Consider the following 17,907-nt stretch of genomic DNA (forward strand, 5'->3'; position numbering starts at 1 on the left):
AGAGAACAACGATGGGTACATCGATTACACTCAGATACCATAGGGCTGAATGACGAAATTCCTTGGCTGCTGTTATAAACCCATTTATAAACTGTCGATACTAGATATCGATACAACTATTCGATATTTTGAGCTTGAAGCTCTCATGTGACAGACCATCTTTGTTGTGTCTCTTTCATTATTCATATGAAAGAACCATTGTCGGCATCTCTAGGTATATTATATCTTATCTTACTGTGAGACAACTCTTCTACTGTTCATTTCGCATATGCCGATTATGAATCACAATTTTTTTTTGTTTAAATCGTTTTTGGCATAGATTGAGGATGCACCTAATCTTTACTGATATTTTATGATACTGATTATGCCGTCTATCAAAGATCTGCTAGTACATTACGAACCGCTAGCAACTGTGCTTTTTCTTGTTTTGAATATACCATCTCTGTACATTTGAGCGGAATATAACGGGCGCTGACATTAATACAGAATCCAGCCCGGTCCTTTTATTTCTCCGATTAAACGAAGGGCTCAGATACACTCAGCACGCATACGCTGGTTTGTGCACTAATGTGTCTTCCATACACGCATGCGCTTGTTTGAGCGCTACCTTGAAAGCGCGGAGGTCCGTACACCAGCTACTGGTCTAGTGTCGCTGATCTCTCACATGCGCGCTAGAATAGACCCTCTGTCTTTTGGTCTAGTGTCGCTTCTTCTGCACATGCGCACTAGATTAGACTTCTGATCAGGCATTAGCTTAACCAGCTTTTCGGACACGCGAACCTGCAACCAATTAAGACCTTTGGGCTATAAAGAGCGCGCAGGCCACCTCGGCGGTACCTCCGGTCTTTACTCAAAGACCGCCCTGGGGTACTGACGGAGAGGTGAGTTTGGCGTTCCCTTTTCTTCCTTGACCTTTTCTCCTATCAACTTTATTTTAGCGCGAGGTACTGGCTACTCCCTGAGAGATTCTTATAGTCTTTTTGTCCTGTTCCTTGTGAACAATTAAGTTACATCTATTTTGGTATTGAATATGAAATGTCACTAACAAACATACCCCATCATGGGTATATGGAATAGCGGTTCATTCTGTAAACACTTTTTCAATGAAAACTTTTTCATTGATCTCAGACAGACAGTGACTATTTAGTCACAAAGAGACACTCTGTTTTTACAAACACTACATAGTTATAGGCACTTTGCCACTTAGACTATCACGACGATATAGGTCCATTGACTTTGACAGTATGTTTTCCATTCCACGTGAGTGTGCATTAGATTAGTCTTGTTGCTGTTAGCCAATACTAACTTGAAGGCTATGCTTTGGGCATCATAAAATGGAGCCTGATTTTGTCTTCCTTTTTAAATAGAGCGGGGCCCCCCTTCCCTGAGTAAGGACCAAGTTGAGGTGAGGGCGCAACCCAATGATTATGGGTAAGTGCAACTTAATTCAATTACTAAGTGCTTTTAAGCATTACTGAATGCTTTTATTGAGTCATCTAAGAAAATAGACCAATTGCTGAATCTAAGTACACCAGGAGATATGTTACCACTAACTGTTCTTTTTGTTCCCCTAGGTATCCGGTTCACGATATCTTGAAATTCAAGAATTGACCGGTGCGGTAGGATTTTCATTTAAAAACAATTTCATTTAAACTAATTTTTGACATATTCTTTGTCAAATTTTTTCACTATAGCAGCAGCATCTAAGGTCCTGAGGAAAGCCCAGATACTTATAGATCAAATTGGGCAGAAACATGTCGACCCTACTAATATGGACAATAGCATAATGATAAAGAATTTTTGCTAAGTTGCCATACTGCTTTTTAATTATGACAGGGGCACTCTGCTAATAAAGAACATTTGATTTCCTCTAGTCATTTTTATCTTCACCAATTATTATTTAGTGCTGCTTTTTCTAGGATCCCCTTCACAACCTTTGGGTACACTGTCGTTTTGACACATATTGAGATCTGACAGCAACCCCCTTTTTTGCGTTCTCTGTGCGCTCCCTGGTCAATATGTCTAGACTAGGTTCGTCACTCTGAGAATCACAGACCTAAATGATGACAAATAACCACCTTCTGTAAATGATGGGTCCTGTTCTAGAAGGGTTTCTCTCCTAAAGAGATGTCAGAACAGCTGTGAGTATTGTCTCCTGGTTTATCTTTTTGATTCTGCACTGGTTTTATTTCGCCAATGATTGAAACCTAAAAGAAAGCATCAAAAGTGCGCAACTTAAAGCTGCTTTCATTTTCATAAAACAAGCAATAACAGCCTGTTTACCTCTTTAATCGTATCCAAATGATCAAGCGGTCATAAGCACAATGTTAATAGGTTGATCCTACTGTCAGCAGTCTTCCTAAACTAATTTAAGGTTTGGACACATTTGAGCTAATGAAACCAACAATGTTATAGGATGAAAAAAATAGCCTCCACCTGAAAAAGCACTTGTGTAACCAAAGACAGTGGAAAACAAGATAAGGATATGATTTGCAGCCCTCGGCTGAGAGCATTTGGAAAGCCAAAACAAGCCCAGGCAAAAGAAAAGTGGAGCGCCAAAACCAACTTATATGTCCGATAGTCAAGCAGTCCATGTAACAGGGCCAGCTCTCCACGGCGCGACCAAAACAGCAAAAGGAGGGACAAATTTACACTATTCAGCAACGAAAACATAGGAATTTTGAAAGGCACATGAAGGAACAAATCAAAACGTATGGGCATGCTGAAAACCCATACAGTAGATACCGCGTGTCTCGAGAACGGTGCATGCCATGCCTAGGCACGACCTAAAAACTGTGGGCTCCATGATGGCCCAGGCAGTGCCTCGAGGAGGCAGGTACAATGCTAGTGGAGGGATGCACTGATGGATATGAAAGTCCTAGGAACCAGCGTGTCCAGAACAAGCTTGGTAAAAAGGAGGATGCACAGACAAGGTCTGCTGCTGACTAATATGCGGAGCCATGGAGGGGGAACGACACATCCTTCACATAGTGGTATACCGAGATTCCTTTACAATGCGGTCGTCACGACTGTTACAACGCGATGCCATTACTACACAAGTCATTACATCGACTTGCAGAAGATGGCGCTCTGACATAAGGAATAGTATGATTTACTATTGCAACACCTTCCCTACTGTTGTGTAGGCTGGAGTTGGAATAGTAAATTGTACATTCCTAATGTGCCATCTACTGCAAGTCGATGTAATGATTTGCGTAGTAATGGCATCGCGTTGTAACAACCGCGTTGTTACATGTAGTAAAAGCACGCGTTGTAACATGCTATATTCAGCGGAGGTAACGACAAGGTGCACACTGCAGCTCACTAATCTGCTGAGCAGAGGCAACGACAATGTGCACAGTCTTTAAAGTATGCAACAACTAACGGCAGCCATGCATTGGCCCATGCAAACACAGGCACCAAGTTAATGTGCTAATGAGAGATATCAAAAATAGAAAGACGAAATTAATGGGTCAACCCCTCTAGAAATTGCATAACTAAGACTTCAACAACTATTGATCTCAAACAAAGAAAAATCAAATGGGCCGTTAAGTAGATATTAGCAGTGCCAAGCCAGCTGAAGTCCAAAGCGCGACATGGACAAACCTTGAGGGTGTGAAACATTTGCCTTGGCACACCCAGAGACAAAACAAGACCAGCACCAGGAATAAACTAATTTGGTAGAGGGGCAATGAGCTCCCAAAATTATAACCACCACCTCAACAGGCAGATTTCCAGATTACCATGCTTAATCTCCAGGCTTATGTAGGTCCTGGAGGTACAGATGCAGAACCTGTCCCTCCTGCTGTGAGAGGATCGTCTGGAGAAGCAGAGGGACAATTGGAGCAGACAGAGGACAACCACACCTCTATGGCCAGTCTGGTGCAATCAAGATCATCTGTACATGGCCCAGACGTAGCTTCCTCAGAACTAAAGGAATCGGGGGATTGGGAGGAGATCGGTAGTGGAGATGAAGCCCCATTTCAGACATAACGCTTCTCACTGTGCACCATGCAGTGGAAATGCTGAGCAAAGAATATAGCGAGCGTGGAAAAAAGGTAGACTGGAGGAGTGCTCCAGAGGGTAAAAAAGAATTTGACCAACTCCAGGTGAAGACGTCAATCATGGTCAGCAACATGGTACTGGCTGATTTAGTTGGTCTACTCATTCAGTATGCCTGCCAGGTAGTTAACAACCAGACAGAGTAAAGGAAAGCCTTTAGGGCTATGTGGTTTGCATTAACAAAAAGCCCAGCCAAGGGAGGAGTTCTGGATCACCACAATGGAGAAACCGGCTTCTCACAAGTTCTGTTAACAGCCACCACTGTAGATCCCAAGAAAAACCCAGCAAAATCAGATGTTGTTCAAGAGGACCAGATTCCAGTGCTGCCAACCTCCCCCACACCCCCACCACCCCCCAACCGAGAAGCACAGACACCAATGAAGTTCACAAATGTGTCACCAAGTGTGAGGCACAAGCAAGATGCAGGAGGTGAGAAGGGCTAAAAGATGCATGTAGAAACCTGGCACTGTATATGGTATGTCACTAGGTAATAATACCATGCAGAGTTCAGAGATTTCCCAGTTGGGACATATCAGTTTCTCCTCATCCTAGGGTGGCTAAAATTGTGCTTTAATGAGATTAGGGTCTTTAAACATTCAACAATTTTTAAATTATTTAACAGTACAACTCAATAAACCAGTCAGATTCCAAACATTTACAACAAAACAAGAAACAAACATAGTAATGAAACATTTAGTTACAAGTGTGAACATGTTTTCTCACAATTTATAATGAGACTGCTCACAGGGCTGTGCATATTAATCAACCAGGATTACTACACCAGAGGATTACTTACAACAAATCCCCTTTTTCCCCAAAAGTGTATACTGCGACTCCATTATGTATTTAGGATAGTAAATAACTTACATTTTTGTAATCTTCATAACATGATGGATGGTATATCTAGATAAAAGTCAAACGTAATACATTAAATTTCAAAGGCAAAAAAAGTGTGTTCTAATACATGTAAAAAACAAAAAATGGCAACAAAATAGTCAACCTAATGCATGCTTCAAAGTGGTCATTAATGTGATAGAAAAATCACAAGATATTTAAGCATAGTTAAATTATTAAGTCCAAATGGCATTTCACAAGTACAAAATGAACCTAGAGACAAAATCTTATAACAGTACAACAGCCAAAATCTTATCACAGTACATAATCATCTGGTGTTACAACTAGACATTTATTACTAATCACCAACTCCTTTGATAGAAAGGGAGCAAGAGAATCAAGTTACCTTTAGGATATGGACCTCAACAATGTACGTCACAATGTGCCCAATGTAATATACTGAAATGTATTAAGGCATCTTACATATGCTTGATACTGAATACATAATAAAACTCAATTTGTTACAAATAAAAAATTTACCTTTAGGGTAACTGTTACCACCTATAGTCCATACACTCCCTTAGGTTAGCGACGTGTGGGCACCATGACTAGTGCCTGGCACCATACACTAAAGAGTGGTCATATTGTCAGTTTTAATCAACACTTCTTGACTAGTGGCAAGAAGGCTTCCATGACCAGTCCGACTGCCCTAGGATATATAGATTTTTTTTAAAGGAATTTACTTAATGCTCTTAAAGTCAATATCAGACACCAGTGACCATTATTTTTTTTATTTGAAAAATATCTTGAATAAAATCCCAAATTTCTTGGGACTTCTGCACCGTTTTTATGTTGTAACCTTAAAACCTCCAAATGTAAATGATGTTGCTTTTTTGTAGGTGGTTTCAAAAATAATTCTAATGGGTACCCGTGCTTAATGGGCGGAATAGAAGTAATGAGTGTAACATCCTCAACCTCTTTTAAAGCTCCCCCTCTGATTGCACCCTTGGACAACAGTCCCACACCTGACTGAGGAGTGCTCATCCGAAAATCACTCTAGTGTGGGCTATAGGAGGGGTGGGGAGAAGATGAAGGATGGGCCATAGCCCCTTCAATTTGTAAGACCCGCTTGTCCCATGTGATGGATCTCCAGCCAGGGAGGACATTTCGTATTCTGCCTCCTAAAAACCAGACATGCGCCTGAAAGGGCAAATTAAAGAAGCTCGGAAGCTCATCCAACAAGGGAGGAAGAATTTGAGGGTTGCTTTCCCTGCTACATTAAAAGGTTTCTACGGATGCCATGTCCACAGCCTCAAAATGACTGGGTTGGTTGTTGTAGTACAGAGTGAGAGGGCTAGCGTCTTAACGCTAGACCCCTAGAAGAGCCTCAGAATTTGCTTAGCTGGTGTAAAGAATAACCCCAGAGTACCATGCTGTGGCACCACTGTCCTTGAAATGTTTCAGTGCCGTATTGGCTTTCTCCAAAGAGCCCGGAGCCAACCAAGGGCACGTCCATTAGGGACATCTGCACATCTTCAGAAAACCCAGTTGAGCCATCAAGGAGTGTCTTCTGAGCACGTGCTAGTACTGATACCTCTACTGATGCAGTCTATAGTGTCAGCGCCAGCTTGAAGCATATACTTGGATATATTTTGACTATGTTAGTGCCTTTATGTGAACAACTCCCAAGTTTTGTAGTGATGCTGCTAGTTTTTCAACTCAGAAGTGCAATGGGCAATGCTGTCCACGCTCCAGTGAATGTGCTCTGGCAACCCCAAAGTATGAGCACAATTAGCGAATACTCGATTGGCATATCTCAACTTACCTAAAGTTGTACAAAAGGTACAGAGGGAGTCAGTTAAATATCACTAGTGGACTGCAGCCCGTAATTGTGCCACCAGTACAATGAATGTGCGTAACAATCTAAGTGTCCAGATAGACCATTTACAACATATGAATGATTGAACAAGACCGTAGAATATACTTCCAAAGTCCGTGTGATTTATTTCACTTAGCTTTAGCATTTTAACACAAAATTATGCCATTTGTATCATGCCATATCATACAACACTTCATTTGGTCAACATTGTCAAAAAAGTGTTCACTTACACACAAAAAAGAAATTGGTACAACATAAATTGTAATACAACGGTGCAAACCAATACAAAGATAGAATGAACGTGCTAAGTCTTCCAAAGGGAATATCAAACTATACGAGCGAACAGTCCTTTATTCTAAAGTGCACTAGGTGGACATTGCGAGGTTACTACACAAATGGCTTCTGCCTGTTGTCCTGCCCGTGTCATGGCCTATGGGATTACAAATTTCAAAAGGGGGTTGTCTGAGTGGGGAAAGCAGGATTCTGCGGTATTCCCTTAAGACACGCCCTATGTTTAATAGCCCAATCACTGGAGTCAATGCGTGTTGAACCCCATCTTGCGTGGGGGGGGGGGGGGGGGGGGGGTTCTCCTCAGGACTAGGACTTGAGAACTAGAAATAATATCAAATATGTTTTTCAATAAAATGACCCTGTTCTACATATAAAGTTCTCTCAGAGGGAAGACAGAATGGCTTTAGTTGCAGAGCTAGCATTTATGAGAGCTGCCTGTGTCTCTGGAGTATGCAAATTTAATTTGAGCCTGCGTGAATCCGGCTTTGGCCGCTGCACGGCTCTGAACCGCTTTCCGATTTCATAGTTGTACGGAAAGCTGAATGAAAAACTTTTGGTCCACTTGCCTTCTGATGGGAGTAATTCCTTGCTATAGATCGATTATGCATGTTTGATTCACAGGTGGCACCTCCAGCTTGACTGTTCCTTCCTGCCGTCGGTCGGAAACGGTCTAAATGAAAGCAGATCTCAATAGTTCAAACGGGTGTATGTGTAAAACCCGAAATAGATTTTCTTTAATGTGAGAACCAACATGCTGGTAATCGTAGTGAAGGCGGATGTTTAGTCGTATTTTGGTGATGGTTTAGTGCTGCACAACCTACAGTCTAGCAATTTCTGACATCTCATTCAACCCCCGCATGGCTGTGTCAAATTTCATTATCAGAAATGCTTCCTTTTTAGATAGCAGGACTTCAGGGTCGACACTTCTCAGGTTCGGTTTTATGACACATAGGACAGTCCAATTAAAATCATTTTCAGAGTGTTTGGATGAAATGAAGTGATCAACTAGGTGGTGCGGTTAGGACTTTAATCTTCGGTCTGGAGCGGTATTGGACAATCCTTTGTCACACTTCCTGGCTGGTAGATACCAACCTGAGGATGAACTCCGTTGGTACTTGGTGAGGTCTTGGTCTTAGTTCCAGATAATATTCCATTGCATCCAACGCGTCCTGCTGAGGGATTGGAGTATAAAGGGACGAGACATCCATAGTTACTAGGATGTCTCGTCTTGTCCAGTACAATGAAAACGTCAGAGGCATGCCACTGCAGCTAAGTCGAACAGTTCTCAAACTGCCAACTTGACATGGCAAAGTACATCCTCTTGACTAGTCAAAATTCCTTTTTAACATTAACAAATCACCCCTCGAAAAATGCCTTGGTAGCCCACAATGCAGGGTGCTAGATAATAAAAAGAAAGGCCTGGTCCTCTTGTGTTTGACATGCACTGACAATGAAAACTCGAAATTGCCATTTTCACTGCAGGAAGGCTGGTAGCCCTATTGGCTAACATGGACTTGCACTAGCCACCACACTAAGTGTTAACTTCAATTTGGGATTACCAAAGATAGTACTCAAAGGTATCAAATTAATTGTTACATTAACCCAACTACGATTTAAGAGAATTTTTTTTATTATAAAAAATCAACTTTATAAAGTCACCACTTTGATCAAACCGCTAGTAGCCCTTCCTGATTACCTAAAGCAGCTGTCACAAGACACAACATGCTGCCCCTGCTAGGAAGTGATAAGCACTCACAGGAACAGCGAACAAAGAGAAACTGCTCGTGGAAGGATGGCTACCAGGCAGTGGCCACAGATGGCCAAACTTCAAAGACGCTACTGCCTCAGTGAAGCTTTGTGTTTCTAGGAGTGGCTCATTATACTGGATACAACCTAGAGGTGATCCCAGAGCTGAACAAAGGGGGAGAAACATGAGACATCTGGGTTTCAGGCAGACAATGGTACCTCTGGGAATGTTACTGCCAAACCCCCCAGGAAGTGAGGTAAAGTGGAAGGGTTGCCCCATGGGAATTGTTGCTCCATTAGCTAGTAAGTCCTTCCCTCCTACAAACAACAAGTTGCAGAGATGTGGAATTCTTATAGCCCGACGCCCAGGACATATTGGTTGGGGTCAAGAGCAATACGTTTTCATGTATATTTTGTATTTAGGACAAGTAGGCCCAATCCTCTACAGGACAAACCCTTTTGCTGCTAGTTTACAGTACCAACTTATGGATCAGGGAAAGGCATTGCCTACAGTTGAAAAGTAATATTTGTGTCCATGTGGTAATACTATTCAAACTTGTATTTATGGTTCATTAATGCAAAGCCTTTATTAGTAGGGTGAGCGCTCTAAGTAAATGTTGTAAGCTCAGACTGCACTACGGACAGAGGCTCCAGTATAAAAACGGCTACTCACGTTTTCAAAGTTTAGCAGTGAGGCTATGGATAATGCTCTTAGAATGCTCTGATTATATGCAAATATTTGCAGAAGTTTGAAAGCAAGGTTGATGGTTTTTTGCTTTCAAAATAAAATGTTCACAAAAAATTCAGAAACATTTCGCAAAACTATTGTCAAATTTTAGGTATCATTTAGTAAAATAGGTTGATAAATGCTAGTATTTCCTCAAAATATTCATAATGGAAAATCAGTGTAACCAGTTTTAATACGATTATGGGAAAACAAAAATAAACAAGAACTGGTAAAGCCAGGTGGTCTGAAATTGCTGGTCAGCCTTTTGGTTTTGTCAATGCGCGACTTGTTTTGGCATGGTTTTTGTAAAACCTTATTGTTGTGGGAGCTGCTGGGCCCTCAGCATTATAACGAACATTGGTAAAAGCAAAAATTGTTTTTGGTCTCAAAAAGCACACATTGCCACAGTAGTTGCTGACACTGAACAAAACTATTGTGTGTCGAGAGAGGCAGAGACCGAGAGAGAGAGAGAGACCGAGAGAGAGAGAGAGAGAGACCGAGAGAGAGAGAGAGAGAGACCGAGAGAGAGAGAGAGAGAGACCGAGAGAGAGAGAGAGAGAGAGACCGAGAGAGAGAGAGAGAGAGAGACCGAGAGAGAGAGAGAGAGAGACCGAGAGAGAGAGAGAGAGAGAGAGACCGAGAGAGAGAGAGAGAGAGAGAGAGACCGAGAGAGAGAGAGAGAGAGAGAGACCGAGAGACCGAGAGAGAGAGAGAGAGAGACCGAGAGAGAGAGAGAGAGACCGAGAGAGAGAGAGAGAGAGACCGAGAGAGAGAGAGAGAGACCGAGAGAGAGAGAGAGAGACCGAGAGAGAGAGAGAGAGACCGAGAGAGAGAGAGAGAGACCGAGAAAGAGAGAGAGACCGAGAAAGAGAGAGAGAGAGAGACCGAGAGAGAGACCGAGAGAGAGAGACCGAGAGAGAGACCGAGAGAGAGACCGAGAGAGAGAGAGAGAGAGAGACCGAGAGAGAGACCGAGAGAGAGAGAGAGAGAGAGAGACCGAGAGAGAGAGAGAGAGAGAGAGACCGAGAGAGAGACCGAGAGAGAGAGAGAGAGAGACCGAGAGAGAGAGAGAGAGAGAGAGACCGAGAGAGAGAGAGAGAGACCGAGAGAGAGAGAGAGAGAGAGAGAGAGAGAGAGAGACCGAGAGAGAGAGAGAGACCGAGAGAGAGACCGAGAGACCGAGAGAGAGACCGAGAGAGAGACCGAGAGAGAGAGAGAGAGAGAGAGAGAGAGACCGAGAGAGAGACCGAGAGAGAGACCGAGAGAGAGACCGAGAGAGAGAGAGACCGAGAATAAACACAAAAGGTCATGGTAAACGCCAGACTAGTTAGAGGCCCAATTATTAAATGAAAATTTTAAAAGTGCACCCATGTCCTTGCATTAAGTGCAGATATAAAGCTTTCGTAAATTCACCAAATTTTACAGAAGTAGGCCAAGACATAGTACTCCTAGAAAATATTTGTGAACTGCATTTTAGCAGGAGTAAATCTGCAGGTGTAGATTTGCTCATGAGAAAACCTGAGTGTTTGCAGGTTCACTTGCCCTCCAACCACTTTTTTTAACCAACCCTGGAAGAAGTTTAATATCTGCTGTTGTCAGGAGTAAATTTCCAACCTTTCTCACTTATGGAAAAGATTAGAGAAGAGTTGGTGAAGGTTTACACGGACTCAAAAGGGTATTCCAACCCTGGAACTGTTGCTTACCATTACCTTTAGCCCCAGTATGTAGATCTACGGAAACGTGGCAACATAAGGGAATTGCTAATATTCAAACTCTACCATAGAAGGAGTGTAGGAAGCTGGCTCTGTATATACTATACCAAAGTGAGTTAAAAGTGTGCACAGAGTCTAGTGGAACCCCAAAGGTAGGCAGAGGTAAAGTTAGATAGAACCTTACTCTATTTGTGGTAGTGTGGTCGAGCAGTAAGGCAGTATCAGAGGACAGTGTTAAGCATTTGTTGTACACACTCAGTCAGCAAATGAATTCACACACTCAAAGACTGAACTTCAGACCAATTGCTTTTGTATAAAAATATTCTGTTAGTTATTTTCTAGAATCAAGCAAGCCTGGCACAGGTAAGCAATACATACTTTACAGTAGTAATGCAATTGAAATACAGTTTGAATGATAATTGTATATGCACATTGGTTTGATTTACAGTATGGATGCAGAGAAATGCAATACTTAGTAAATGCAGTACATAGACTTGAATAGGCTTTTTAGCAAAATAGGAGGCAAGTAACTTTTGAGATTACTAGGCTTACACAGAGTAGTATACCTAGATACTACTCTGGGACATTTCCTTAAAACAGGTAAGTAAAATCGTTTTTGTTGGATTATGCAATTTTAAAGAATTTCTTTAGTTTCTCAAACTCCACACTTAGAAACTGTTCACAGAAAAAACAGTCAATGTTATTCTATGGAGGAAACGAATATGCTACTTACCAGTACGCATCTGTTCTTGGCATGTAGAGCTGCAGATCTACAGACTATGCATAGATCGTCATCTGGTGTTGGGCCCGGATGTTTGCACTGGTTTTTGTCCTGGAAAGTTTTTGGAAGTCACGAGATAGGAGACTCCTCCTTTGGATCAGTGCGCATGGGCATCGGCTCCATCCTCAGATTGTTCTTCGCCAGTAGGGAAATGATGGAGCTTTGTAAGAAACAGCAAAGATGCCCATGTACGCTGTATCTAAATAAGATAATACTGGAACAGATAAAGGTAGCCGGGGAGGCGGGTGGGCGTGTGTAGATCTGCAGCTCTACATGCCAAGAACAGATGCATACTGGTAAGTAGCATATTCCGATCGAGGCATATGAGCTGCAGATTACACACTATGTATAGATTGTATAGCAATATCCCCTCCTAGCGGCGACTACCAGTATCTGTTGCAGTAGTTTGAAATAGTGTTTTGAGTACAGCCTGGCCCACACTAGCTTGTTGTTTAGTTTGCACATCTACACAATAGTGTTTTGTGAATGTGTGCGGTGTAGACCATGTAGCTGCTTTGCAGATATCATCTAAGGGAATGTTCCCTAAAAATGCCATTGAAGCCCCTATCTTTTGTGTAGAGGGGCTTTAGGAGGAACAGATAATGTACGTTTTGCTTTGTGGTAGCAAATTTGTATGCATTTGACAATCCACCTAGCTATCCCAGATTTTGATTATGGGGTTGCCCTTGTGTGGTGGTGAGAAAGACACGAAAAGTTGTTTGGTCTTACGAAAGGGTTGTGTTCTCTGGATGTAGTAAAGCAATGCTCTTGACATCTACGGTATGAAGAGCTCTTTCTGCTACTGTTTGTGGCTGCGAGAAGAATACGGGCAGCTCCACAGATTGAGGTGAAAGGGAGAAATGACTTTAGGAAGGAATTTAGTATTAGTTCGGAGAACAACCTTATTATGATGCATCTGCAGAAAGGCTTCTTGAATGGTTAGTGCTTGTAGTTCGCTAACTCTTCGTAAAGAAATAATGGCTACTAGGAAAGCAACTTTCCATGTTAAGAATTGTAGCTCACATTTATGTAGAGGTTCAAATGGAGGACCCATTAGTCTTGTGAGAACGATGTTTAAATTCCACACAGGTGAAAGTGGTACTCTGGGGGGGGAAGGAATATGCTACTTACCAGTATGCATCTGTTCTTGGCATGTAGAGCTGCAGATCTACACACTTTTGCATAGATCGCCATCTGGTGTTGGGCCCCGGATGTTTGCAGTTTGTTTTTCCTCTTGGAAAGTCTTTGGAAGTCACGAGGTCGGTGACTCCTCCCTTGGATCGTATTGCGCATAGGCTTCGGCTCCATCCTCAGATTGTTTTTCTCCAACAGAGAAAGATGGAGCGTAGTAATAACAGTGAAGCAAACCCATGTGTGTTGTATCTATATAAGATAGACTGGAACACATACAGGTAGCCGGGGAGGTGGGAGGGCGTGTGTAGATCTGCAGCTCTACATGCCAAGAACAGATGCATACTGGTAAGTAGCATATTCCGTTCGAGGCATATGAGCTGCAGATTACACACTTTTGCATAGACCATATAGCAGTTCCCAACCTTAGCGACGACCACCATCTGTTGCAGTGGTTTGAAATAGTGTTTTAGTACAGCCTGGCCCACACTAGCTTGTTGCTTGGTTTGCACATCTACACAGTAATGTTTAGTGAAAGTGTGCGGTGTTGACCAAGTAGCTGCTTTGCAGATATCATCTAATGGGATGTTCCCTAGAAAAGCCATAGAAGCCCCAATCTTTCGTGTACAGTGGGCTTTAGGGGGAACAGATATCGTTTGTTTTGCTTTGTGGTAGCAAATCTGTATGCATTTTACAATCCACCTAGCTATCCCTGATTTTGAGATGGGGTTGCCCTTGTGTGGTGGAGAGAAAGAGACAAACAGTTGTTTGGTCTTTCTGAAAGGTTGTGTTCTCTGGATATAGTAAAGTAAGGCCCGTTTAATATCTAGCGTGTGTAGAGCCCTTTCTGCAACAGTTTGAGGTTGCGAGAAAAATACCGGTAATTCTATCGATTGGTTTAGATGGAAGGGTGAAATGACTTCGGGTAGGAATTTTGGGTTGGTACGGAGGACAAACTTGTTCTGGTGCATTTGGAGAAAAGGTTCTTGAATAGTAAGTGCTTGTAGCTCACTGACCCTTCTAAGGGAAGTGATGGCTACAAGAAAAGCTGTTTTCCATGTGAGAAATTGCAGTTCGCATTTATGCAAAGGTTCAAAGGGAGGTCCCATTAGCCTTGTGAGTACTATATTTAAGTTCCACAGGCGAGGGTGGTACTCGGGGGGGGGGGGGGGGGGGGGGTAGGGGATTATTCGTTAGTCCATCCATGAAGGCTTTAATGGCAGGCACTCTGAAAAGTGATAGGTGCTGTCTGTTCTGTAGGTAAGCGCCAATTGCTGCGAGGTGTAGCCGAATGGATGTATATGCTAGGTTACACCTTTGTAGATGGAGCAAGTAGCATATGATGTGCTGTATAGATAAGTCTAGAGGGTTGATTGTGTTGTTATGGCAATAAACAACAAATCTTTTCCACTTTGCGGCGTAGCAGGCTCTAGTGGTAGGGCGTCTAGCTTCTCGGATGACGTTCATACAGTCAGGGGGAAGGTTAAGGTATCCAAATTCTAGGATCTCAGGAGCCAGATCGCAAGGTTGAGCTGAGCTGGGTCCAGGTGCCTGATCTCTCCATGGTTCTGGGTTAGGAGGCATGGTGAGAGGTGTAGCTTTTGGTGTGGTACTACCGAGAGTTCCAGCAGCGTGGTGTACCACGGTTGTCTGGCCCACGTTGGAGCTACTAGGATTAGTGTGAGGGAGTGCTGTTGTAGCTTTCGCACCACTAATGGAATTAGTGGGAGAGGTGGAAAGGCGTACGCAAATTTGCCTGACCAGTTCATCCATATCGCATTGCCTTTGGACAATGGGTGTGGGTATCTGGCGGCGAAGCTTGGGCATTTTTTGTTTTCGTGGGTGGCGAAGGTCCATCTGTGGATGCCCCCACATCTGAAAGAATGGGTGAAGAACCTGTGGGATCTGCTGCGTCTGTCTGCTGAGCAGATCTGCCATGGTGTTTTGGACTCCTGGGACATGTTGGGCTAGGAGAAAGATTGTGTGGAATCGCCCATCTCCATATGCTCTGTGCTAGTTGAGAGAGCTGTGGAGAGTGTGTGCCGCCTTGTTTTTGAATGTAGTACATGGCCGTCATGTTGTCTGTGCGAATAAGGACTGCCTTGCCTAAAACCTGTGTCTGAAAGGATTTTAGGGCTAGAAAGATTGCCAGTAACTCCAGATGGTTGATGTGGAGTAACTTTTGTTGCGGCGTCCATGTGCCCTGCACTGTGAGGTGTAATAGATGAGCTCCCCAGCCGGAGAGCGATGCGTCTGTTAGGATTATTTGTGGAACCGGGTCCAGGAACAGTCTATCTCTGGAAAGATTTGTGGTGTTCCACCACTGCAGAGAGCGATGGGTGCGACCGTCTACCAACACCAGATCTGTCAGTTGCCCTTGGGCCTGGTTCCATTGGCGCACTAAGCACTCTTGGAGTGGACGCATCTGGAGTCTTGCATGAGGCACTATGAAAATGCAAGAGGCAATCATCCCTATCAGTTGCATAAACACTCTTGCTGGGAGAGAGTGTTGAGGTATGAATCTTTGACGCAAAGCGTGAATGCTTGCAATCCTGGCAGGATTGGGGTAGGCTATGGCTTTTGAGGTGTCTATGGTGGCACTGAGGTATTGCTTTGTGTGGGATGGTATTAGCTGGGACTTTTGGTGGTTCACCGTGAAGCCTAGCTGGTGAAGTAGTTGGATTGTAGTGGCGGTGTGATGTACACATTGGTTGTAGGATGTGGCTTTTATTAGCCAATCGTCCAAATATGGGAAGACGTGAATGTGCTGTCTTCTGAGGTGTGCCGCCACTACCGCTAGGCACTTGGTGAATACCCTTGGCGCTGTTGTGACCCCGAATGGGAACACCTTGAACTGGTAGTGTTGCCCGTCCACTACAAATCTGAGGTATTTTCTGTGAGCATGGTGTACCGGAATGTGAAAGTATGCGTCTTTCAAGTCCAGTGTGGTGAGAAAGTCGTTCTGGGTGAGGAGTGGAAGTACCTGCTGAAGTGTTACCATGTGAAAATGGTCCGAATGTATGTATGTGTTTAGAGGCCGGAAATCTAGAATAGGTCGTAGAGTCTCGTCTCTTTTTGGTATCAGAAAATATAAGGAGTAGACCCCTAAATTTTGCTGATTGGCGGGGACTTGTTCTATTGCAGGTTGTTGTAGGAGGGAGATTACCTCCTGTTTTAGTAATGTGGAATATTCTTGTGACATTGGGCGTTGCCTGGGTGGAATGTTTGGGGGGGTAGATGTCAATTCTAGGCAGTACACTGAGCGAATAATTTGGGTCATCCATCTGTCTGAGGTGATGGTCTCCCAGACCTGAAGGAAATTTTGTAGCCTGCCCCCGACCGGAGTGGGATGGTCTGGAGGGAGCAGGGGGAAGTCATTGGGTAGGCGGTGTGGCAGAGCGGGCGGTATTTGTTTTGCCTCTGCCTTTATTGTTATTGCCCCTATAGCCGCCTCTTTGATGACCCCTTGTGAAGGTGGATTGAGCAGGGGATTTGTAGGAAGTGGACGCACTATCTGAGGAGTAGCCTCTAGCCGTACCCCGAAAGGAAGAGCGGCGAAAGGAGCGCCTAGGAGGGTGTGGCTGCAGGGCTCCCATAGATTTCGCCGTATCCGTGTCTTTCTTCATTTTCTCGAGGGCCTCATCTACCTTTGGGCCAAATAGATGTTCTTGGTCAAAGGGATGATTTAAGATGGAGGCCTGTACCTCAGGTTTAAAGCCTGAAACTCTCAGCCAAGCATGGCAACGGAGGAGGACGCTAGTGTTAATGGCCCTGGAGGCTGTGTCTGCTGCGTCTAAGGCACTGCGTATAGAGGTGTTCTAGTCTTACCCTCTTGAATTAATTCATTGGCCCTATTTTTGTATTTTTCTGGGAGAGGGTGCATGATGGTTTCTAATTCATCATAATGTGCTCTATCGTATCTGGCCAATAGCGCTTGAGTGTTGGCGACACGCCATATATTGGCTGCCTGTGACGCAGTGCGCTTTCCTGACGCGTCCAGTAGCTTTGACTCTTTGTCAGGTGGTGGTGCTTCGCCTGACGCCTGGGAGTTTGACCTCTTCCGTGCAGTGGAAACCACTAGGTAATCTAGTGGCGCTGGCCCTTTGATATAGGCAGGATCTATGGGGGTAGCTTTGTACTTTTTCTCTATGTGTGGGTTAATGAACCTAGCCCTGACTGGGTCTTTAAAAACCTCTGGCGCATGTTTTCTTACCACCTTGAGCATAGGTAGTATGGAGGTAGACCTATGTGCGGTATCAAAGGTGTCGAGGAGGAAATCCTCCTCTACCGGGTCAGTGTGTAGCTCTACCCCATGATAATGTGCCGCCCTCTGAAGTAGGTGGTGAAAACCTAATTAGTCTTCCGGTGGAGATGGCCTGGACGGGTAAAGGTCATCTTGTGGGACGTCTGGGATGTCTGGATTATTATAGTTGTCCCATGGGTCTGGGGATCCTGTAGGGGTGGGGTCTTGTGGCACATACCCTGGATCGTAATATGGGTCCCCCTGATCATCATGGTCTGGAGACGGGGTCGTGGTGCGATGAGGCGGATGTGGAGAAGACGGAGGGGGCGGAGGTGGAGAGGGTGGAGGAGGTGGGGAAAGCACTCTGAAAGGGGAGGTAGCAGAGTCTTTCCTCTTTGGAGGCGGAGCCGGTTTGTCCAAAGGTCTCTTTTTAGAAGAGAGTGCCAAATGTCCAGTTTTTGGATCCTTGGTAAGTGTCTTTTGCAAGGGATCCGGTGTAAA

General features: G+C 44.0%; 1 protein-coding gene across 2 annotated transcripts in view; it reads right to left on the bottom strand.

The window, feature by feature from the left end:
- Positions 1-17,907, bottom strand: part of PCF11 (PCF11 cleavage and polyadenylation factor subunit) — a 291,051-nt gene that overhangs the window by 10,314 nt on the left and 262,830 nt on the right. For both annotated transcript variants that reach the window (XM_085623232.1, XM_085623231.1), the window contains exon 15: positions 4,930-4,965. In XM_085623232.1, the coding sequence (XP_085479358.1) occupies positions 4,930-4,965 (36 nt within the window). The remainder of the gene's footprint in view (positions 1-4,929; positions 4,966-17,907) is intronic.

The sequence above is a fragment of the Triturus cristatus genome, chromosome 8, assembly GCF_964204655.1.
Source record: "Triturus cristatus chromosome 8, aTriCri1.1, whole genome shotgun sequence".
Taxonomy (NCBI): Eukaryota; Metazoa; Chordata; class Amphibia; order Caudata; family Salamandridae; genus Triturus; species Triturus cristatus.